Source organism: Pan troglodytes, chromosome 10, assembly GCF_028858775.2.
Source record: "Pan troglodytes isolate AG18354 chromosome 10, NHGRI_mPanTro3-v2.0_pri, whole genome shotgun sequence".
Taxonomy (NCBI): domain Eukaryota; kingdom Metazoa; phylum Chordata; class Mammalia; order Primates; family Hominidae; genus Pan; species Pan troglodytes.
Genome location: NC_072408.2, coordinates 128,809,058 through 128,833,376, shown reverse-complemented (window position 1 = coordinate 128,833,376; position 24,319 = coordinate 128,809,058). Strand labels below are relative to the sequence as shown.

Here is a 24,319-nt window from a genome sequence, read left to right as displayed (position 1 = left end):
TGAGAGATGATGGTCAGGAACGGTGACTCACACCTTGCCATCTCAGCATTTTGGGAGGCTGGGGCAGGAGAACTGCTTGAACCCAGGAACTAGAGACCAGCCTGGGCAACCTGGTGAAACTCTGTCTCTACAAAAAATACAAAAATGAGCCGGGTGTTGTGGCGTACGCCTTTGCATTCACGCATGTGCTATTCCCTCGTGCCATCTCACTACCTCCTCGCCCCATGTACTGGCTACTGAATTTTCCGTTTGCACCACTTCACTGCTCTATGTGGTTCATCACATGCGCGTGGATCCCTAACACACATGCTTCCTTTTGCTTTAAAGACGCCTTTAAAAGGAGATCATCTTAAACCCAGTCACTTGTTGCTCTCGAGTTGTCACCCGCAGGTTACAGATACTGGCTCATGGCATTTCATTCCCTTTCAGACTTCAGTTGCTTCGATTCATGCATCTGGATGAAGCAAAAAGAAAATGTGACAACTTGTCACTGCAAGAACTTAAAAACACCCTCCAGTGGGGCTGCACCAGGCCACCTCACCTTAGAGTGTGCACAGCTTCCCATCAGAGATAAAAGCTGTGACTCCAGGCTCCTAAATACCTTTTTGATAAGGGCTTTCCTTTTGGCCACCAGCAGATGATTGGGTGATTGTGTTACTACTGCCAACTCCTAGAGAACGCAGGCCCATGAGATCTTTTAGACGTTCATTCTTTGCAGCTTAAAAAAATAATAATTTAAAAAATTTTCCCCTTCTCATTTGGAAAGTTTGTGTATTTTCTAATTTTTCTCGAATGAGAAAAGGGTGCTGACATGCCTAGGTTTAAGTGGAAATGCGGGGCCAGTTAACACAGGACTCCTCACAGGACGCCTTATGTCACTGGCAAAACACGAGGAAGAGAGAAATATAATAATTAAAGAAACAAACAAAACTGTTCCTCACTGCCGTCAGCCTCTCTCTGTGCAGTATTTTTGTACCGTGCATGTAGTAGTCAGCTGAAATGCAGAAACCCCAATTATACCAGTGAAAGGGCTAGGAATTAGTAACTTATTTTAGCATTTACATTTTAACCTAAGATGTTTCCCAATAAACTGTGGGGTTTGGAATTTTACAAAGAAAGAATAAGAGCAATAGAGAAGTGGGAACCAATTTGCTTCCTCTCCTCCCTGCTCCTGCCAAAGAACAGGCATTCTACTTTGGTCTGTGGGAATGAACCAGGAAGTTAATCTCTATTTGTACACATTACTTATCAATCGGTAACCAATTTCTCCATGTCCCACTTAAAAAATGTGGAACAAAAATTCAGAGGACACCAGTTTGCAGCACTGCCAAGCTACCAACCTATCTCAAGTACCCTTCACCCTCACATCTTGGTCTGGCCTCAAATATCAAGAAAAAAATAAAAATCTCTTGTAATCCAACCATCCAATCACAATTTCGGTGAGATTTGGGGCACTCCCTTCCTATTTTTTCTATGCATATAAAATACACATGCATATTTTTTACAAAACTGGTATCATATGTATAATTTTACATCCTGCTTTTTTCCTTTAACGTTGTATCTAAGTAATCACCTAGTAGTTTCAGAGATGCCACATATTCTCAATGCAACATTCCAGGTCAGGCATGGTGGCTCATGCCTATAATCCCAGCACTTTGGGAGGCCAGGGTGGGAGGATGGCTTGAGCTCAGGAGTTTGAGACCAGCCTGGGCAACATAATGAGACCTCATCTCCACTAAAATCTAAAAACAGGTGTGGTGGCAGTCCTAGCTACTGGGGGGCTCATGCAGGAGGATGGCTTGAGCCCAGAAAGCCAAGGCTGCAGTGAGCCCTGATTGTGCCACTGCACTCCAGCTTGGGCCAAAGTGAGACCCTGTCTCAAAAAAAAAAAGGCAAGATTCCAGGAATGTTGAAATAACATTATTGGTTACAGATACAAATTAACTGTAATTGATACATAATTGATATTATAAAAGTAGCTGTAAATGGTAACACTGTTTCATATACAGCATTTACTGAGTTTATACTATGTACAATTGCTTGTTAAATCATGTATAATTTTATGTAGGAAAAAACACTATCCAGTAGCAATTATTTGCATATTGCACTATATAATTTTGACAGTATTACTACATAGGAATGCCACTATTTACCATGAGGCAGTAGAGGTTGGGGCTAAAAGAGCAATCTTTGATGATAGACCTAGGTTCAAACTCTGGCTCTGCCATTTTCTGTCTATATGACCTTGAGTGAGTTACTCACATTCCTTCTCCTCAGTTTCCTCATCTTGAAAAAGCAGGGAATACAGTAATACGTATGCATTGGGCTTTTCTGAAGCTTATTGAGACTATGTACGTAAAGTGCTTAACATAATGCCTAACACATAGCAAGCATTCAACAGACAGTAATTATTCTTGTGATTATTATATTTTTCTATGCACTTGCTAATTACAATACATGTAATCATAACATAAGATAAATTATAATTTGGCTGCGTGGGGTGGCTCACGCCTGTAATCCCAGCACTTTAGGAGGCTGGAGTGGGTAGATCGCTTTAGGAGCTTGAGACAGCCTGGGCTGTGAAACCCTGTCTCTACAAAAAAGACAACAAATTAGCTTGGCGTGGTGGCGCATGTGCCTGTAGTCCCAGCTACTTGGGAGGCTGAGATGGGAGGATCACCTGAGCCCGGGAGGTGGAGGCTGCACTGAGCTGTGATTGTGCCACTGCACTCCAGCCTGGGCAACAGGAGTGAGGAGTAAGACCCTGTCTGAAAAAGAAAAAAAAAAAGAAATAATATATATAAATATATATAAATTACCAATGTAATATATTATTTAACTCAGTTCAGAACAGGAGACTAAGACGACAAAAGGAATTCATAAGGGCCTGAGTTACTCATACCCAGAGAGTTCCAAAGAGCTCAGCAAACATTCACAGCACAAACCACTCAGCATGTGATTCACCTCTTACTCTCTCTTCCCATATGACTGATCAAGAATCACTACTCAACAAGCATGGAGTTGGCAGCTTCGGCATCACTGACATTTCCTTCCTGAGCCGACTTCGCAAGTGTTCGTTGAAAAGGCAGGTTCTGCTACATGTCTGAACAAAGTTCATGCTTGGGAGAGGAACCTCGGAGCCGGAAATAGAACGCGGAGCTTGTTCTGAACGCCCCCGTGTGAAGATGACTTGAGAGAAGCAGGAATCCTAGCTGAGTGGCCCAGACGCACTGGTGGTCGTCAGTCAGCCTGGCCTTTGATTGGCATTCTCACGTCTGCTAAGGCGGGGCTTTATTCCATTCACCTGGAGAGCTTAAACAGTTCTGAGGCCCAGATCCTATTCCCTGAGAACCTGATTTTTTTTTTTAGATGATAGTCTCGCTCTGTCGCCCAGGCAGGAGTCCAGTGGCGTGATCTCGGATCACAGCAACCTCCACCTCCTGAGTCCAACCAATTCTCCTGCCTCAGCCTCCCAAGTAGCTGGGACTACAGGCGCGCGCCACCACAGCTGGCTAATTTTTGTATTTTTAGTAGCAACAGGGTTCCTACTGTTGGCCAGGCTGGTCTCAAACTCTTGACTTCAAGTGATCTGCCTGCCTCGGCCTCCCAAAGTGCTGGGATTACAGGAATGAGCCACCACAACCAGCTGAGATCCTGATTTAATTGGTCTGGGGACCAAATTTTTGGAAGCTTCTCATTCGAATGATTTGAATGCGTAGCCAAGCTTGAGAAACATGGCTGGAAGGCAAAGGCTCGCAGACATCGTCAGGCTTCACAATGACCGGGAGGTCTTGTTCAAACAGACTGCTGGTCCCACCTGGGGGGTTTCTGAGTCTGGGATAGGGTCTGACCATTTGCATTTCTTGTAAGTCCCTAGGTCACGTGAAGTCAATCCTGTTGGTCTGGGGACCACACTTTGAATACTGCTGCTCTTAGACCACAGGGGTTCACGGAGGTGATACTGGTGCCAAAATGAATCAGCCCCAAGCTTGTGACTTTCAGTAGAGAGTAATAATGGGTGGCAGCTGCGGTGCACGCTCTAATTCTTTGGGCTCACATCTGTTTTCCCCATTAAGCTGTAGCCAGAGCTTTCATCTCTATTTCCCCGGCAGCTTAGTTCAGAGCCTGGCACATTATAGGGGCTCAGAGAAATGTTTACTGAATGGATAGATAGATGGATGAATGGATGAATGAATGAATGATGAAGTAAATAATGTGGATACAAGTGAGACCACAAAAAGAATTCTCTTGAAACTCACAAGAAGCTTAGAATAATCATTTAGTGCCCTAGTTAATTTTACTCGATTTACTAGTAGTTACTGAGCATTTGGTTTAGTGCAAAGCCAATGAAATACAAGTCTCTCAATTATTACTAGAACAGTTCTGCATTCTGGTTTTCAATCTTAGTCACTGGGGTCAGCAAATATTTATTCAGTGTCTATTAAGGTCTGGGCCATGTGAAGAGATGCTCAAGAGACGATATACACAAGGAAAGCGAACTAACAGGCTCCATCGCCGAGGTCCTCAGCCCTGGCTGCCTGGGGCTTTAAAAACTGTCCATGCTTAGGCTCCACCCCTAGGTTCTGTTGCACAAGGCTGGGGCCCAGGTGTAAAAATCAGGTGTAAAAATACTGATGTATTTTTTTAAGTGCCCTCAACTGATTTTAAAAGGTTGGCTACCGTGGCTCTAGAAGATTCAGTGCCAAGATGCAGGAGAACATCATCAAAGGTTGGAGGAGCTCTCAGCCAGGTGGGCTTTGGGAAGGCTTCCTGGAAGAGGTGGGCCTACTGCAGAGCCATGAAGGGTTTGGCCAGTAGGAGGTCAGAGGAAGACACTCTATGCTGGGAAACGAGCGTGAGGAGGAGGGTGCAGAGGAGGTGCCCACCCCGAGCCCATGCACCCAATTCTAGACCACACTCTGGGTACCTGAACCCGAGGCTTCTCTCCCCTACATAACCTAAGCCCACTTCTGGGGCCCATGGGGATCTCACCCTCCTGAGGCCAACCTGTGCCCCTGGTGTTGCCCACCCATAGGCCTGAAGGGTGCCCCGGGGCTGCTGTTTGGAGAGTATAGAGAAGGGTCCACCTCCTGAATGCCATGCACACAGTGGCCAGGGATGGGGTCAGAGCTGGGAGGACACATGGGGCAGGCCCAGCTTGGCTTGGCCCTGCATGCTGCCCATTCGGGTGTGAACTTTGAATCAGCACATGTTGAAGGTTGAACTGTCAAGGGGGAATATTTATTTATCAGCTTGTTGCTTGATTGGTAACTTTTAAACATTTAGACATACAGCATCTGGGCCTCTGTTGCCCCGACTGCTCCAGGCCCCAAGACATGAGGGTGGCCTCTTGGTGGTGGGCTGGAGTCCCCTCACCCGAGAGCATCTTATTTCTGCCTCTGTCATTGACGACGCAGGCCTTTGGGTCTGTGATCCCTGCTGTCAGCCTCAGGAAGCCATTGATGTCCTTAGAATTATGTTCTATAATTAAGTTTTACAACCTCCCTATTAAATGGAGAGGAACACGATATATTTGAACTGGGGCCATTCCTTGTTTTTATAAGCAGGCTCCTGGTGGGGGCAGGTTTGCTTTTGTAATGGTTTCATGGACCCGTAGGACTGGGAGCACTCACCCTCTTCCCCACGCCCTCTTCCCAACGCACAATACCCTCTAGAACATTCTCAACTAATGGGGCACAGTGTCTTGTTCCCACTCATCATCTTCACTCATACCCTCCCCTGGTCACCCCCTGCATCTCCTCGCTGACCCGGGGCAGGGAGTAGTGGGCTGAGGAGGGGGCCTAAGGGCTGGGCAGCGTCACTGCATGGCCACATCTGGAGACCCCTGTGAGCGCCCCCTCTGCGATTCATGCAACACTGTGACCCCAACTGCTCCATACCTCCCTCCAGGAACTAGATCTGGATGGTGACTGCCTCTTTTTCCAGGAGTGGGGCACGCATGCACAGTTCTGCCCTCTGGACGCAGTCTCAGGTGACAGCAGCCAAGGCCTGGCCTGGTGCTCTTGCCCACTGTCTTCTACTCCATGTGAACAACACCCATTCACAGGGCCCTTCAGAGTGACTGTCACCCTGCCCTGCATCAGAGCCCAGGTCTCAAACACCTCCAGGGACTCTTCCCTTCCCAGTGAATGTTTTTAAAGGTCTGAAAGAGACAGTCCTAGCTGAATGACAAGTCTTGCACCTTGTACCAAACCCACAATCAAGGATTTGCTAATTCTGTGTCCACAGCTCTCTAAAATCCTGATCCTGCCTCATGCACCCTAAAGCCCCAGATGGTTCCTAGCTCAAGTGAAGAAGTGATGTGGGCCGGGCACCGTGGCTCACGTCTGGGATCCCAGCACTTTGGGAGGCCAAGTTGGGTGGATCATTTGAGGTCAGGAGTTCAAGACCAGCCTGGCCAACATGGTGAAACCCCATCTCTACTAAAAATACAAAAATTAGCTGGGCGTGGGGGCGGGCACCTGTAGTCCCAGGTACTCGGGAGGCTGAGGTGGGAGAATCACTTGAACTTGGGAGGCAGAGGCTGCAGTGAGCCGAGATCGCGCCATTGCACTCCAGCCAGAGGGAGATTTCATCTCAAAAAAAAAAAAAGAGAAAAAAAAGAAAAAAAAATCCAACAACAACAAAAAACTTGCACACGAATGTTCACAGCAGCCTTATCCATAATAGCCAAGAAAATGGGAAAACGTAAATGTCCATCTGTTCGTGAATGGATACATAAAATGTGGCATATCTACATGAACGAATAGAATGTTACTCAATCATAAAGAAAAGAATGAAGGACTGAGACAAGCTACAACCTGGATGAACCTGGAAAACATGATGCTGAGTGAGTGAAAGAAGCTGGACCCAAAAGACCACATATTTCATGACTCCATTTATATGAAATGCCAAGATAGGCCAATCCATAGAGACAGAAAGCACATTGGTGGCTGAAGGAGAAATGGGAAGTGAGTGCTCATGGGTCTGGGGTTTCTTTTTGGGATGATAAACATGTTCTAGGATTACATGGTGGTGATGTCTGCACCACTCGGTGGACATTCTAAAAACCAATGAACTGCATCCTCTAAACAGGTGAATTATGTGGTATGTGGTATATCTCAATAAAGTTTTTTTTAAGAAAAGAAAATAAATAATATGGAGAAGCCATGGCAATGGCAAGTAACAACATTTCGATTCTAAGAACATTAATATTTTTAAAATATATCTTCCACCATCATTGTGATCTACCCTTTTATATCATAAAACCAGTCAAGATTGAAACATGCTTGTTATGAAAAATTCTAACAATGGAGATATAAAGAAAAATAATAATAAAATGCCCTGAAATTCCCTGTCCTGCAGCAATAACCAGTGTTGGATGCCAGAATTTTTAGGGTTTTCTTCCTTCTTTGTACCAACTCATACATACGTAGGAACAGAACCTGGAGTTGGGGGTCAGCCAGCTTGGTTCAAACCCTGGCTGTGCCCTCGGTAGCTAAGTGACTATACAATCTTCCTTCTCTCTCTAGGCCTCACTTTCCCAGAATGGTATTATGCATTACTATTACCTGTATTCTTTTTTTTTTTTTTTTTTTTTGAGACGGAGTCTCGCTTTTCTTGCCCAGGCTGGAGTGCAATGGTGCCATCTTAGCTCACTGCAACCTCCGCCTCCCGGGTTCAAGCGATTCTCCTGCCTCAGCCTCCCAAGTAGCTGGGATTACAGGTGTGCGCCACCATGCCTGGCTAATTTTTGTATTTTTAGTAGAGACAGGGCTTCACCATGTTGGCCAGGGTGGTCTCGAACTCCTGACCTCAGGTGATGCGCCCATCTCAGCCTCCCAAAGTGCTGGGATTACGGGTATGAACCACCAGGCCTGGACTCTATCGCCTGCATTCTTTTTAATGGCTGCATAGTAATCCAAGATTTATTTCTTTAAATGCTTTACATGTGAAAAGCAGAAATAGTTTTGTCTTGCTCTGATCTTTCTGCAGGAAGCCCACCTCTCGCTGGGCAGGGGCCTGGCCACGGACTCTCTGTTGGCCAGGAAGGCCTCCCCTAGAACACTGGGCCACTTCTATTACCTTCAGGATGGAAATGCCTGCTGATATTTACGTTTCAGGGCAAGACCCAACATACTGAGGGCTTCTCTTCAAAGTTCAAATTTCCAAATTCCCTCGGGGTCTTTATCAGAACAGAAATTGTCCCCGTGCTTCTTGGCTCAAATTTCCCCCCTCGTTATGGGTGAGGCTGAACCACTTGGCTACAGACCTCCATCCCAGCTGGGACCCTGCTTTAGCCATGAAGATTAGCGCACAGGGCTTTGGGGGGATTTGCTTGCTTATCTTTCTTGTTTTTGTTCTGAATACAAAAGCAACACAAGCTGCATGTTTATAGTTAGGAGAACTTAAATAGTACAGAAATGTATGTCCGAGGTCTCCCCAAATTTATAGCCACAACTGTCTCCTAAGGAGGGCAGATGCCACTGAATGAAACGGCCTTTTATTTATAGAACCCCTAGATGGGCTTTTTTTTTTTTCTTTTTCTTTGAGACAGAGTCTCACTGTGTTGCCCATACTGGAGAGCAATGGTGCAATCATGGCTCACTGCAGCCTTGACCTCTGGGCTCAAGTGATCCTCCCACCTCAGCCTCCTGAGTAGCTGGGACTTCAGGCGTGAGCCACTACATCCAGCAATTAAAAAAAAAAAAATTCAGCTGGGCACGGTGGCTCACATCTGTAATCCCAGCACTTTGGGAGGCCGAGGTGGGAGGATCACGAGGTCAATGATCCTCTGATCACTGTAGAGACGGTGAAACCCCGTCTCTACTAAAAATACAAAAAAAAAAAATTAGCCAGGCGTGGTGGCGGGTGCCTGTAGTCCCAGCTACTCAGGAGGCTGAGGCAGGAGAATGGTGTGAACCCAGGAGGCGGAGCTTGCAGTGAGCTGAGATCGTGCCACTGCACTGCAGCCTGGGTGACAGAGGGAGACTCCGTCTCCAAAAACAAAACAAAAAAAAATTCGTGGCCAGCCATGGTGGCTCATGCCTATAATCCCAGCACTTTGGGAGGCCAAGGTGGGAGGATCACCTGAGGTCAGGAGTTCGAGACCAGCCTGGCCAACATGGCGAAACCCCATCTCTACTAAAGATACAAAAAATTAGCTGGGCATGGTGGCACTGCCTGTAATTCCAGCTACTCGGGAGGCTGAGACAGAAGAATTGCTTGAATCCAGGAGGTGGAGGTTGCAGTGAGCCGAGATCACGCCATTGCCTACCAGCCTGGGCAAAACAGCAAGACTCTCTCAAAAAAAATAATAATAATTTGTAGAGACAAGGTCTCACTATGCTGCTTAGGCTGGTCTTGAATTCCCAAGGACAAGCGATCCTTCCACTTTGGCCTCATAAAGTGCTGGGAATACAGGTGAAGAGACACAGTACCAGGCCAATCTCACTTGTAGGTGTGCCTTATTTTATTAATCTCATCTCCTATCAATGGATATCAGTGTTGTTTTGATTTTCAACACAACAGACTATGTGACAACAATTGTCCCTTCAGGTCAGGTACAGGTTTGGAGGGCCTGTAGTCCCAGCAACTAGGAAGGCTAAAGCAAGAGGCTTGCCTAAGCCCAGGAGTTTGAGACCAGCCTGGGCAACGTAGTGAGACTCCATCTCAATATTTATATATATTATATATTTAAAATTATTCCTTCCATATGTACATCATTATAAACTTGGGTGAGTTTTTCTGTAGGATACACTCCCTTTTTTTTTTTTTTGAGACGGAGTCTTGCTCTGTCACCCAGGCTGGAGAGTATGGTGGCACCATTTCAGCTCACTGCAACCTCTGCCTCCTGGGTTCAAGCGATTCTCCTGCCTCACTCTCCGGAGTTGCTGGGATTACAGGCATGCACCACCATGCCCAGCTAATTTTTGTATTTTTAGTAGAGACGGGGTTTGGCCATGTTGGCCAAACTGGTCTCGAACTCCTGACCTCAGGTGATCCTCCCACCTCGGCCTCCCAAAGTGCTGGGATTACAGGCGTGAGCCTCCGCGCCTGGCCAGGATACACTCTTAAAAGTACATTTGTTGAGTCAAAAGATATATACATTTTTAAAGTTAAGCAAAAAATAAATAGCAAATAAAATAAAAAGTTAAGTGACTATTTAATTCCTTTCTAAATGCTCCTAAGCTATGCCCAAGCTCCTGAATATATCAAACACATTAGGGTTACTAAGAATTACACTGAGATCAAATAATAATGTCAGGGATTGTGTCTTCCTCACTGTCTCTGCTGTCGAATATGACCAATGAGCATCATTGATTCATTCACTCATTCCATCAACATTTGCCAAGCGTCCACCATGAGGGCACTTGCTGGGCACATACGTCTCTACGGGATTAGACTTAAGTTTACAGAACTAGGTGGTTGCACCAATGTTAATTCCCTGCCCAAACCTGTCAAGATTATACAACACTCTGCAAGATAAAGAGAAGTGAAGTTGCAAGTAAGCAGGAAACGAAGGATATGCTGGGCCCCATCCCAACGTGGACAGTCCAACATCCTGGAGGAAAAGACACGTTTATAAAGATAGAGGATGGAACTGCCTTGTATGTGAAATCATCTGTAGAAACGATGACACCTAAGCTATGGTTCCTTTGATAACATTATACATGCTGCAGATCTTTCATTTAAAAATGATTTCTAGGCCGGGCGCCATGGCTCACACCTTGTAATCCCAGCACTTTGGGAGGCCAAGGCAGGCGGATCAGGAGGTCAGGAGATTGAGACCATCCTGGCTAACACCGTGAAACCCCGTTTCTACTGAAAATACAAAAAATTAGCTGGGTGTGGTGGTGGGCGCCTGTAGTCTCAGATACTCGGGAGGCTGAGGCAGGAGAATCACTTGAACCTGGGAGGTGGAGGTTGCAGTGAGTGCAGTGAGCTGAGATTGAGCCACTGCACTCCAGCCTGGGAGACAGACTTGGTCTCGAAAAATAAATAAATAAATAATGATTTCTAGGAGCAGCCCACCATGACCACTTTGGCTGTGTTTTGCTCCTGAGCACAGCTTTCTGCGAAAGAAGGGAATGGCTAGGAATTCTTTGGGGAGGGTTATATTCTTGTGTAATTTGGCTTCAGTGTACCACACTAACTAGCTTCAAATCCCCAAGACAGTTGTAATGACGTAAGAAAAATATCAATAATGTATAGTCTTTGGGCCGCTGGTTTAAACCCTGCATCTGCGTCTTTTCTGTAACCAAGTGTGAACACACTCCAGTAGTGAGGCGTATACTCCATGCAACTTCCTGAAGGAGGGGGAGCGGCTACATCTCAATAGGAAATGTTTCATTAACCACGGTAAAGCCTGGGTTAGTTTCAAAGCCCTGAAAAGATTTTTTTTAATCACTATAAATCTGACTTGAAAACAAAAGGTCAGAAACTTCTCCCGGTGTAGCTTCAGATATAAACTAACTCATCAGCTAATCAAGTCTGCACACTGATGTGGGGCACACCTGGAGCCTTCAGAAAACATCTCCAAAGAGGAAACTTTTTTTTTTTTTTAAAGTAGATAAAAAGCCCTGGAATCCAAGGGTGAGTGGGGCCCTCACTGAGTGCGGCACTGAAACTCTCCTTTTGGGAAGTGGTGGGGTCAGCCGGGAGAACATACAACATCCAGTGCAAACCTTACAACCTCCGTTTTTATTTCTGTCTTTATGTTTTTAAGTAATTGTCAATGTTTGTTACTTTGTAACATTTGTTACCAACTAACATTTTTTTCCGGATACCTTTTCTTCATCAGCAAGATTTTGATAAGTTGTTTAAGCTTTATTATTTTTTGCCAATGATAGAAAAAATGAGTATATCTTTAATAATTAGACACTTCCTTACCTTTTTTTTTTTTTTCGGAGAGCTATGGTGCCCAGGCTGGAGGACAGTAGCTATTCACAGGCATGATCATAGCATGCTGCAGCCTACAGCACCTGGGATCAAGCAATCCTCCTGCCTCAGCCTCCAGGGTAGCTGGGACTCCAGTTGCACACCACTATCCCCAACTGATTTTTTTTTTGAGACAGGGCCTCACTCTGCTGTCCAGTCTGGAGTGCAATGGCACAATCACAGCTAACTACAGTCTTGATCTCCTGTGTGCAAGCGATCCTTCGATCCTTCCCACCTCAGCCCTCCAAGTATCTGGGACTACAAGTGCATGCCACCACACCCAGCTAATTGTTTATTAGCAGAGACGGATCTCCTTATGTTGCCCAGACTGGTCTTGAACTCCTAGGCTCAAGCAATCCTTCTGCCTTGGCCTCCCAAAATGCCGGGATTGTGAGCCACTGTGCCTAGCCCAATTTTTAAAATTTTTTAGAGATCGGGGTCTCGCTATGTTGCCTAGGTTGGTCTGGAACTCTTGGCCTCAAGTGATCCTCCTGCCTCAGCCTCTCAAGCAGCCGGGACTCCAGGCATATGCAGGACTTCCTTATTTCTATAGGAAGCAGAGACAAGCGGGTTGCTCTGTGCCCACCCTCTTTCTCAAGTACTTTGTGCGACACGTGGGCACTGGTCGCCAGGGCTAAACACCTCACCAACAAAGCAGGACAGCCCAGGGATTAAACTCAAGAATCCTGGCTGGGCACAGTGGCTCACACCTGTAATCCCAGTACTTTGGGAGGCCAAGGTGGGTGGATCACATGAAGTCGGGAGTTTGAGACCAGCCTGACCAACATGGAGAAACCCCGTCTCTACTAAAAATACAAAATTAGCCAGGCAAGACGGCGCATGCCTATCATCCTAGCTACTCAGGAGGCTGAGGCAGGAGAATTGCTTGAACCCGAGAGGTGGAGGTGTGGTGAACTGAGATGGTGCCATTGCACTCCAGCCTGGGCAACAAGAGTGAAACTCCATCTCAAAAAAAAAAAAAAAATCAAGAATCCTGAATGATGTGGTGATGTGCGCCTATAATATCAGCTACTAGAGAGGCTGGGGCAGAGGGATCACTTGAGCCCAGGAAGTCGAGGCTGCAGTGAGCTGTGATCACACCACTGCACTCCAGCCTGGGCGACAGAGTGAGACACTGCCTCTTAAAAAAAAAAAAATCCTGAACAAGTGAGAAGACTGCCATCAATTTGATGACGTTTGGACATTTATGTGAAGTATCTTTACCAGAAAATCAAGAAAATATAAACTTTTAGATTTTGGAAAGGGTATTATACACAAAGAAGCACAAGGTCAGATAAACATTCTCATAAAGGGCTTCTGGAATCACGGATCCACAGATGGGGATATCATGACAAAGACAAAAATATCAGATGACATTTTTAAACATTTAACGTGTGCCGTGTACTGTACGAAACGGATACTCAGTTAATCTTCACAATAATTCTGGAGGTAGGTACTACTATTATGTTTATTTTGTAGATGAGGAAACTGAGGCATGGAGAGGTTCTGAAACTTGACCAAGTCGTAACTGGCACGTGGTCACAGTCAGGATTCAAACCCAGAGCTGCCTGACCCTGGAGCCTCCACAATGTGGCCTCCATGGTTAGCACTGACCTGCAGGCATCAGAGAGCTGCCGGAATACTCCTCACCCACAGGAACTGCGAGAGGCATGGCCCACGATGGCATTTTGGTGACTTTCATAGAAGTGTGAACCTCAGGTGCCTGCAGGCCTTGTGAAGGAGAACCTCTCCCTGGCTGAGGAAGGGGCACCTGGGTTTGAAAGGCCTCCTTGTGAGGCGAGGGTGCCTGGAACTTGCTTCAGAATAACCCATGGGGCGGGAGCAGGTCAGTGGGTCTGGACCAAACGGGAGCTGAGAATTGCTGAAGCTGAAGTTGACTGATGGATATGCAGGAGTGTGGGGTGTGTGTGTGCAGTGGCGTGATCATGGCTCACTGCATCCTTGACCTCACAGGCCCAAGCAATTATCCCACCTCAGCCTCCTGAGAAGCTGGGACCATAGGCACATGCCACTACAGCTAATTTTTTTTTATTTTTTGTAGAGACAGGGTCTCCCTATATTGCCTAGGTTGGTCTTGAACTCCTGGGCTTACTAAAGCGATCCTCCTGCCTCAGCCTCCCAAAGTGCTAGGACTACAGGTGTGAACCACCGTGACTGGCCAAGAGTTCATTTTATTCTTTTCTCTGTTTTTGTGTTTGCTTGGAATTTTACAAAATAAAATTAAAAATAAGAAAATGAGGGGCAATCCCATTGCCTCTTAAGAGGAACATGCTGACTCAACAGGAAATACTGAGGGAAGAGCCCCCCACTGAGTAAGCACCTCTGTGCGCTGGGCACCGCACAGACCCTCGCTCTCTAGTCCTCACGACACCCCTACGAGAGCGCAGCCTGCTCCAGCCTCATCTACAGAGCGGACTCCGGCGTTCAGACCACCGCTGGGATGGCTCGCCAAGGAGGCTGGGAACTGCAGCCAGGCCAGCTAGTTTGCACCAAGATGTGCTTCTTCCCTTTCTCCATCTTGAAGTACCAAGTGTTAGGCCAACCAATCACCCAGAGGAGGTGGGTATTTGGTTAAACGTTGGACTAAAAACAGAAGAAGCAGAACCACAGACAGAACCATGCAGATGAAGTGCAGCGGCCGTGGGAACAGTGAGACATCTGAGGCAACATTTCTAATGTAAAATGAGAAGGAAATGAGGTCAGGGAGCGGTGGCTCACGCCTAGAATCCCAGCACTGTGGGAGGCTAAGGAGGGTGGATGGCTTGAGCTCAGGAGTTTGAGACCCGTCTGGCCAACATGGAGAAACCCCATCTCTACCAAAATTGAAAAATTAGCAGAGCATGGTGGCACGCTCCTGTAGTCCCAGCTACTTGGAGGGCTGAGGCTGGAGAACCAGGTGACACAGTGAGAGCCTGTCTCCAAAAAAAAAAAAAAAAGAAGGAAGTGAGAATGAAGAGGGGCCCATTTTTTGCCTTGCTCAGAATTCCGTGGAAGCCACGCCACCTGCTCAGAGTGGTCCTGGGTGCGACTGCTGCACTCATTTTGTAGATGAGGAAGCTGAAGCATGAAGAGGCTGAGATACCTGCCCACGTCTTAGCTGTCATCTGGTCATAGTCCCCATGGTTAAAGGGGACTGAGCCCACCCCACACTCCAAGAAGGAGAGTGCCCACGCCTGGCCAACCTGAGTGGCACATGCCTGATGGCAGTGATGACAGTGACAATGTCTGCAGCTCTGGGAAGGAGACAGGCTCCTGCCTGTGGCATTGAATCCCACCGGATGTGGGCTGGGGGCCGGACGCAGAGGGAGACAGCACAGCAGAAAGTGAGGCCTAAAGAGAGAGACGCTTCCCAGCGACATGGATGAGGGCCTGGCTTAGGTTACACTGCACATCCCCACTCCCTCTGGACCTGGAATTCTGTGAACCAGAAAATGGGTCGACTTAGGTTTCTGTAACTTGTAACCAAAGAATAAGGCTGAGGCCAGGCACGGTGGCTCACGCCTGTAATCCCAGCACTTTGAGAGGCTGATGCAGGTGGATCACTTGAGGTCAGGAGTTCGAGACCAGCCTGGCCAACATGGTGAAATCCTGTCTCTACTAAAAAATACAAAAATTAGCCAGGCATGGTGGTGCATGCCTGTAATCCCAGTTACTCGGGAGGCTGAGGCAGGAGAATCGCTTGAACCTGGGAGGCGGAGATTGCAGTAAACTGAGATCACACCACTGCACTCCAGCCTGCGTGACAGAGCAAGATGCTATCTCAAAAAAAAAAAAAAAAAGAAGAAGAAGAAGAAAGCTGACTAATGATCTCACTCAGTGTGTTGAGCCCCTCCCTCTCTTCAAATGTGGGCGGCTCCGCAGTGAGCACCCCCAGGAGATGTAGAGAATCCCAAGCCTGTGCTTGGAGATTCCGATTGGCTGGACCTGGGCAGGGCCCAGGAGCTGAATAGTCAGTAAATGCTCCGATGCAGCTTCCCAGTTTGGGAAGCCATGTTCTAGGGAACACTCTTTGGAAAATGCCACTCTCAGGAACACCACGTGGGCTGTACGAACTTTCTCAGAGTTGCTTATGTTTCTAGCAATGTGCTATGACAAAATGCACATCAGCCAAAGACCTTTAGAGGAGCTTACAACAGTACCTGGTGATTTTAAGGTCCTCGTTCAAGACTCAGCAGGGATTAAAGGGCTCTGATAACTAATTTCTCGAGAAATGAGTTTTGTGTACCTGGAGCACACAAAACAGGTGATTCCGGGTAGGCCACTGAAGCCGAGAGAAGGGACTGGGACCACAGCTTATATTGCTCAAGTGTTCTCAGCCAACATGAACATTGAGTCTTAGCTGGGTTTCAGGACTTGTGGATTCCTGAAGATGGGCACGTAAAATGCTACATTTATAGAAAGTAGGTTAGCAATAGGGTCTGTAATTTCATATTCTCTGACCCAGTAATTCTACTTCTTGCACTATGACCCAGGAAAATAATTAGAGAAGTGTGCAAAAACCATGCACAGAGATGCTCCACACAGCTGTGTCTCTGACACCAGCTACTTTAGACAACTCACATGCCTATCAACTGGGGAATGGTCCAATTAAGTTTGCAGCCTTTAAAAGCATGTTGCCAAGGAATTTTTACCACCTTGCTCACAAAACAAGTTACTGAGAATGTCGATACATATGTATATGCACACATATCCTCTGTATAATGTTGATATATATATAGGTATATACATATATATACCATATAATCTCAATTCCTTGTTTAAAAATATAGCTATATCTATGTCCATATATAAAATGATAGGATATCTACCAAAATAATAACAGTGATGATCTCTGAGTAATTTCTATTTTCTTCTTTATAATTCTATTTTCTAAATTAGAAAAAGTTAAAAAATTAAAATATATCCTTTAAAAAGCATGTTTTCGGAAATTTTTTTTTTTTTTTTTGAGACAGAGTCTTGCTCTGTCGCCCAGGCTGGCGTGCAGTGGCGCGATCTCGGCTCACTGTAAGCTCTGCCTCCCGGGTTCACGCCATTCTCCTGCCTCAGCCTCCTGAGTAGCTGGGACTACAGGCACCCGCCACCATGCTCGGCTAATTTTTTGTATTTTTTTAGTAGAGACGGGGTTTCACCATGTTAGCCAGGATGGTCTCGATCTCCTGACCTCGTGATCCACCCGCCTCGGCCTCCCAAAGTGCTGGGATTACAGGCGTGAGCCACTGCGCCCAGCCTCGGAGAATTTTTAATATAATGGAAAATACTTATGATACACTATTAAGGGAAAATATAGCATACAAACACATATTCAATGTGGTATCAATTAGTTTTTTGTTTGCTTTTATTTTATTTTATTTTATTTTATTTTTATTTATTTATTTATTTTTATTTTTATTTTTCTGAGATGGAGTCTCGCTCTGTCACCCAGGCTGGAGTGCAGTGGCGCAATCTCGGCTCACTACAAGCTCCGCCTCCCGGGTTCACGCCATTCTCCTCCCTCAGCCTCCTGAGTAACTGGGACTACAGGCGCCCGCCACCACGCCCGGCTAATTTTTTTTTTTTGTATTTTTCATAGAGATGGGGTTTCACCATGTTAGCCAGGATGGTCTCGATCTCCTGACCTCGTGATCTGCCCGCCTTGGCCTCCCAAAGTGCTGGGATTACAGGTCTGAGCCACCACACCCGGCCAGTTTTTTATTTTTTGAGGAAGAGTTTCGCTCTGTCGCCCAGGCTGGAGTGCTGTGGTGTGATCTCGGCTCACTGCAACCTCCGCCTCCTGGGTTGAAGCGATTCTCTTGCCTCAGCCTCCCAAGTAGCTGGGACTACAGGCGTGTGCCACCATGCCCAGCTAATTTTTGTATTTTTTAGTAGAGACAGGGCTTCACCATGTTAGCCAGGCTGGTCTCAAACTCTTGACCTCAGGTGATCCACCCACCTTAGCCTCCCAAAGTGCTGGGATTACAGGCGTGAGCCACTGCGCCAAGGCCAATTAGTTTTTTAAAACTATATACATCTATACAGTCACACTGCACTTAATAATATTTCAATGACAGATTGCATATATGATGGCGGTTCCATAAGGTCATAATACTATATTTTTACTGTACCTTTTCTTCATTTAGATATGCTTAGATACACAAATACCACTGTGTTACCACTGACTACAATATGCAGTACAGCTGCATGCTGTTCAGGTTTGTAGCCTAGGAGCAACAGGCTCTACCATACGGCCCAGGCGTGTAGTAGGCTCTGCCATCTGTGTTTGTATAAGGACACTCTATGATGTTCACACAATAACGATGTTGCTTAATGACACAGTTCTCAGAACATCTCCCCAACATTAAGTGATGCATGATTATATATATGATTATATAAATATGTATAAAACAGGAAAATATTAATAAAAGTCAGAAGAAATACAATAAATTGTACTTTATTTATTTATTAATTTTTTTGAGACAGGGTCTCGCTCTGTCTCCCAGGCTGGAGTGCAGTGGCACAATCACGGGCACTGAAGCCTCCACCTCTGGGGCTCAAGTGATCCTCCTGCCATGGCCTCCTGAGTAGCTGGGACCACAAGCACGGGCCACCACACCGGGCAATTTTTTGGGGGGGATGGGGATAGATAGGATCTCTCTATGTTACCCTGGCTGCTCTCAAACTCCTGGGCTCAAGTGATCCTCCCCCACTTGGCATCCCAAAGTGTTTGGATTACAGGCGTGAGCTGCCACAACCGGCTTACCTGCACTTTAAACAACAGTTTACATGAGGAACATTTCCCTGAGATGCTTCTTGACTCTGCTTGGGGCTTCTTGCATCTGGGGGTGCTTTTGCGGCACGGTCATGAGGGACGGCTGCACCCTCCGTGCTCCACAGTCCAGATGAGCACCCAGCTTCCAAAGGTGCCCCATTAACACCTGCTAGGTTAAGAGCAACTAGACAGCGAGACTAACAATGATGATAATAACTCCCTCCCTTCACTGAGCTCTTCCTGTGCACCCAGCACCGTGCCCAGGGCTGCGTAGACATCAATCCCCTCCTCAAATCCTATAAGGCTGGCCGGGAGTGGTCGCTCATGCCTGTAATGACAGCACTTTGGGAGGCCGAGGCGGGCAGATCACTTGAGGTCAGGAGTTTGAGACCAGTCTGACCAACATCGTGAAGCCTCGTCTCTACTAAAAATACAAAAATTAGCGGGGCGTGGTGGTGGGTGTCTGTAATCCCAGCTACTCGGAAGGCTGAGCCAGGAGAACCGCTTGAACCTAGGAAGTGGAGGTTGCAGTGAGCCAAAATTGTGCCACTGCAGTCCAACCTGCGTGACAGAGGAAGACTCCACCTAAAAAAAAAAAAAAGAAAAGAAAAAAATCCTACGAGGCTGGTCCTCACCTAGCAAGGGTCAGGGCTGAGACGGCAGCCCCAGTCCGTCCAATTCAACACCATGGTTGCAAGACCCATGCTCCAACCAACATCAAACTTCCATGAGGAGTGCGCCTTTCAGAAACAGCATATCTACCATAAGGCAGTTACTCAAGAGTGCATCTGAAATGCCCAGAACCGTCTTTCTGATCCATTTCTGCAAGAAAAATGTGCACTTTTTGCTTTGACCTATAATGATTGTTCCCAGAGGTTGTTTTTTATAAATAGCACATCCCGTTGCTGCTCTTGTTTTCGTTCCCCCTACCTTCTCTTCAGACGGGTAAAAGCCAATTGCTCTCATGACAAAAGGAAGCTCTGACAGGCAAATGTGTTCTGACACCTTTCTGGTCTCCATTGTGTCGATGCCTTGACTGCGGAGCTGAGAATAGTAGAAGTAGTCTTCTAGCTCCTATGTAGGAATACAACGGAAACACAACACACGTTTAGGCTTAAGTCTGAAGCATCCATGAACACTTCAAGGACATTTTCTAGAAAGTACCTTTTAAGCTGAATGGGGGAACAAAGCTTTGGAATAAAGCAAGAAGGTTAACCCCGGGCACATTTGCTTTACAAACTTAACTAGATGTTACCAGGAGGTGTTTACTCTAGGGACAATTACCCTGTAGAATTTTCCTTCCCGGCCACCAGACAGCAGACCATAGAATGGGGTCAAGTCTTCACCCCCAAGAGAAACCGCTGCCTCCAGGACACTGGAACAACAACAGAAATGTCTCTATTAGAAAGCGCTCAAGCATGAGCATGGCTCAGAAGGTGGTCCGCACAGCACTGCGGCCCTCTGAAGGGTATCATAGCGCAGATACAGTTAGGGTCTCCATACACTTGTTAAGAAAAGGTCCTTTAAAATGAAGCCCAAACCAGAAAATTCCATTTCAAGCGTGGAACTCAGAGGTAGAGGGCATCTGCCTTAATTATGGTGATATTCTCTTGATGATGACAGGGCAGGTGCTTGGCAATTTGTCTGCAATCTTTGGGGGAACATGTCTCTCCTGGGGGTGGGGGAGGCATCCTGTGTTCTGAAACCACAATCCTCCCAGACAGAGCAGCCTTACCCGTAACTTTAGATCCACGAACGATCAGAGTCAAAAGAATGGGATATTGCACAAGTGAACTGCCAACACTAATTGCTTCCATAAAAACTCAGGAGACCACAGGGACCCATGCCAGTCAGATAAAAATAACCCTCTGCTCTCTAACTCAAGGTCAGACTTTCCAAAAATAGGCCCTTTCAATGGTAAGAAAACCTACTTTTGTATGAGACCAACTTTGCCTCCTACAAAAGGCTAATCATCAGAAATCATTCTAATAATCCACTAACTGGATTACTGCTAATCGGGTGATTAGCCTTTTTGCTGCGACATCAAGCACACCTCATGTAGACCACAGTGGGGAAGTGGGGAAGTGTCCAGAGTGTGGAGTCACACGGACATGCGTGCAAGTCCCGGCTCTACCCCTGGCAAGCTGTGTGATTCTGAGGAGGTGACTTAACCTCCCTGGCATCAGTGTCCTCCACTATAAAATGAGACGATTCTGCCTCACAGCATTGTTGTAAGAATTAACAAATAAATGCACACACGGTATTCTAGTCTGTTTTCATGCTGCTGATAAAAACATACCTGAGACTGGGCAATTTACAAAAGAAAGAGGTTTATTGGACTTACGGTTTCACATGGCTGGGGAGGACTCACAATTATGGCGGAAGGCGAAAGGCATGTCTCACATGGCAGTGGCAAGAGAGAGAATGAGAGACCAAGTGAATCAGGTTTCCCCTTACCAAACCATCAGATCTCATGAGACTTATTCACTACCATGAGAACAGCATGGGGGAAACTGCCCCCACAATCCAACCATCTCCCACCAGGTCCCTCCCACAACACATGGGAATTATGGGAGTACAATTCAAGATGAGATTTGGGTGGAGACACAGCCAAACCATATCATTCCACCTCTGACCCCTCCCAAATCTCATGTCCTTACATTTCAAAACCAATCATGCCTTCCCAATAGTCCCCTAAAATCGTAACTCATTTCACATTAACTCAAAAGTCCACATCCAAAGTCTTATCTGAGACAGGCAAGTCCCTTCTGCCTGTAAAATCAAAAGCAAGTTAATTACTTCCTAGATAGAATGGAGGTACCAGAATTGGGTAAATACGGCCATTCCAAATGGGAGGAATTGGCCGAAACAAAGGGGCTACAGGCCTCATGCAAGTCTGAAATCCAGGAGGGCAGTCAAATCTTAAAGCTCCAAAATGATCTCCTTTGACTCCATGTCTTATATCCAGGTCACGCTGATGCAAGAGGTGGGTTTCCATGGTCTTGGGCAGCTCCATCCCTGTGGCTTTACAGGGTACAGCCTCCCTCCTGGCTGCTTTCATGGGCTGGCATTAGTGTCTATGGCTTTTCCAGGCAAACAGTGCAAGCTGTCAGTGGATCTACCATCCTGAGGTCTGGAGGATGGTGGCCCTCTTCTCACAGCTCCACTAGGCAGTGCCCCAGTAGAGACTCTGTGTGGGGGCTCTGACCCCACATTTCCCTTCCACACTGCTCTAGCAGAGGTGCTCCATGAGGGCCCTGCCCCTGCAACGAACTTCTGCCTGGGCATCAAGGTGTTTCCATACACCTTCTGTAATCTAGGCAGAGGTTCCCAAACCCCAATTCTTGACTTCTGTGGACTGGCAGGCTCAACACGTCATGAAAGCTGCCAAGGCTTGGGGCTTCCACCCTCTGAAGCCACAGCCCGAGCTCTACGTTGGCCCCTTTCAGCCATGACTGGAGTGGCTGGGATGCAGGGCACCAAGTCCCTAGGCAGCACACAGCATGAGGATCCTGGGCTTGTCCCAAGAAACCATTTTCTCCTAGGCCTCCAGGACTGTGATGGGAGGGGCTGCCAAGAAGATGTCTGACATGCCCTGGAGACATTTTCCCCATTGTCTTGCAGATTAACATTCAGCTATTGGTTACATAGGCAAATTTCTGCAGTTGGGTTGAATTTCTCCTCAGAAAATGGGTTTTTCTTTTCTATCACATAGTCAGGCTGCAAATTTTCCGAACTTTTATGCTCTGCTTTCTTTATAAAACTGAATGCCTTTAACAGCACCCAAGTCACCTCTCGAATGCTTTGCTGCTTAGAAATTTCTTCCGCCAGAGGCCAGGCATGGTAACTCATGCCTGTAATCCCAGCACTTTGGGAGGCCAAGGCAGGTGGATCACGAGGTCAGGAGATCGAGACCATCCTGGCTAACACAGTGAAACCCTTTCTCTACTAAAAATACAAAAAATTAGCCGGGCAGGGTGGCACACACCTGTGGTTCCAGCTACTCAGGAGGCTGAGGCAGGAGAATCACTTGAACCCGGGAGGTGGAGGTTGCAGTGAGCCAAGATCGTGCCATTGCACTCCAGCCTGGGTGACAGAGTGAGACTCCATCTCAAAAAAAAAAAAAAAAAATTATTCTACCAGATATCTTAAATCATCTCTCTCAAGTTCAAAGTTCCACAAATCTCTAGGGCAGGGGCAAAATGCCACCAGTCTCTTTGCTAAAACATAACAGAATCACTTTTGCTCCAGTTCCCAACAAGTTCCTCATCTCCATCTGAGACCACCTCAGCCTGGACCTTATTGTCCATATCACTATCAGGCTTTTGGCTAAAGCCATTCAACAAGTCTCTAGGAAGTTCCAAACTTTCCCACATCTTCCTGTCTTCTTCTGAGCCCTCCAAACTGTTCCAACCTCTGCCTGTTACCCAGTTCCAAAGTCACTTTGACATTTTCAGATATCTTTTCAGCAGTGCCCCATTCTACTGGTACCAATGTACTATATTAGTCCATTTTCATGCTGCTGATAAAGACATAACTGAGACTGCACAACTTACAAAAGAAAGAGGTTTATTGTTACAGTTTCATGTGGCTGGGGAGGCCTCACAATCATGGCGGAAGGTGAAAGGCACGTCTCACATGGCAGTGGCAAGAGAGAATGAGAGCCAAGTGAAACAGGTTTCCCCTTATCAAACCATCAGATCTTGTGAGACTTATTCACTATCACGAGAACAACATGGGGGAAACCACCCCCTGCCCCCCCACCATCCAACCATCTCCCACCAGGTCCCTCCCACCATACACGGGAATTATCGGAGTACAATTCAAGATGAGATTTGGGTAGGAACACAGAGCCAAACCATATCACAAAGATTGGAGACAAAAGTCCTTTATTTTCCTCCTGTAATGAATGTTTGTTAAGGTGTGGGGTGGACTTAGAAAGCCCTGGCTGTGAATCCCAGCTCCACTGCCTCCTCCATTGCTTGGGCAGTCATCAGACTCCTTGGAGTTAGCTTCTTGATGTGTCTGATGGGGATAATATTGGTGCCTGGCTCCCAGGATGGCTGTCAGGATGAAATCAGATGATACATGGAACTCACTCAGTACAGGCCCCAGCCCTGAGAAAACTCAGCACAAGTGGTTGGGATTATTACGGCCATGGAAATGGGTATCAGCACACTCCTACACCTTTCTTAGGAAGAGTCTGCCATGCACTGTCCTGGGTCCTCTCACTGAGGCATGCACAAGCCCACGGGCTGGCTTAAGGTCTGAGGAACCTGGGTATTCTCCAGGGGTGCCTGAGGGCCCCTCCAGCAAGACCCTCCAGCAAGGGCCCCTCCAGCAAGGGTCTTCCCCACTTCTCAGCACTTGCCATGGAGGCAAGTGTCCAGCTGAGAGGGCTCCCTCTCTGTGGCCTCCAGGCCAGGCCCAGGCCCAATCCCGACAAGCTCAGTGAGCAGCAAGGCCACTTTTAGCCATGTGGCTCTGGAGCAGGGCCAGGTAAAGGCCAGAAGTGACACAGAGGAGCCTGTCCCCAGCAGGAGCCCCTGAGGGGAAAGGGTAGCAAGAGCACCTGGTCCTCTGAGAACAGCCCGCAGCTCCCGGCCCTGGTGT

At 46.9% G+C, this 24,319-nt stretch overlaps 1 protein-coding gene across 14 annotated transcripts in view; it reads right to left on the bottom strand.

Moving 5' to 3' along the window:
• Window positions 1-24,319, bottom strand: part of CFAP251 (cilia and flagella associated protein 251) — an 85,415-nt gene that overhangs the window by 6,497 nt on the left and 54,599 nt on the right. For 10 of the 14 annotated variants that reach the window (XM_063785149.1, XM_063785153.1, XM_063785151.1 and 7 more), the window contains 2 exons: window positions 19,991-20,081; window positions 19,637-19,780 (listed from right to left, as the gene is read on the bottom strand). In XM_063785149.1, coding sequence (XP_063641219.1) covers window positions 19,637-19,780; window positions 19,991-20,081 — 235 coding nt within the window. Of the gene's footprint in view, window positions 1-18,373; window positions 19,529-19,636; window positions 19,781-19,990; window positions 20,082-23,258; window positions 23,770-24,319 lie in introns of those variants that run through there. The other 4 variants (XM_063785156.1, XM_054664696.2, XM_063785154.1 and 1 more) reach the window with 3 other exon arrangements.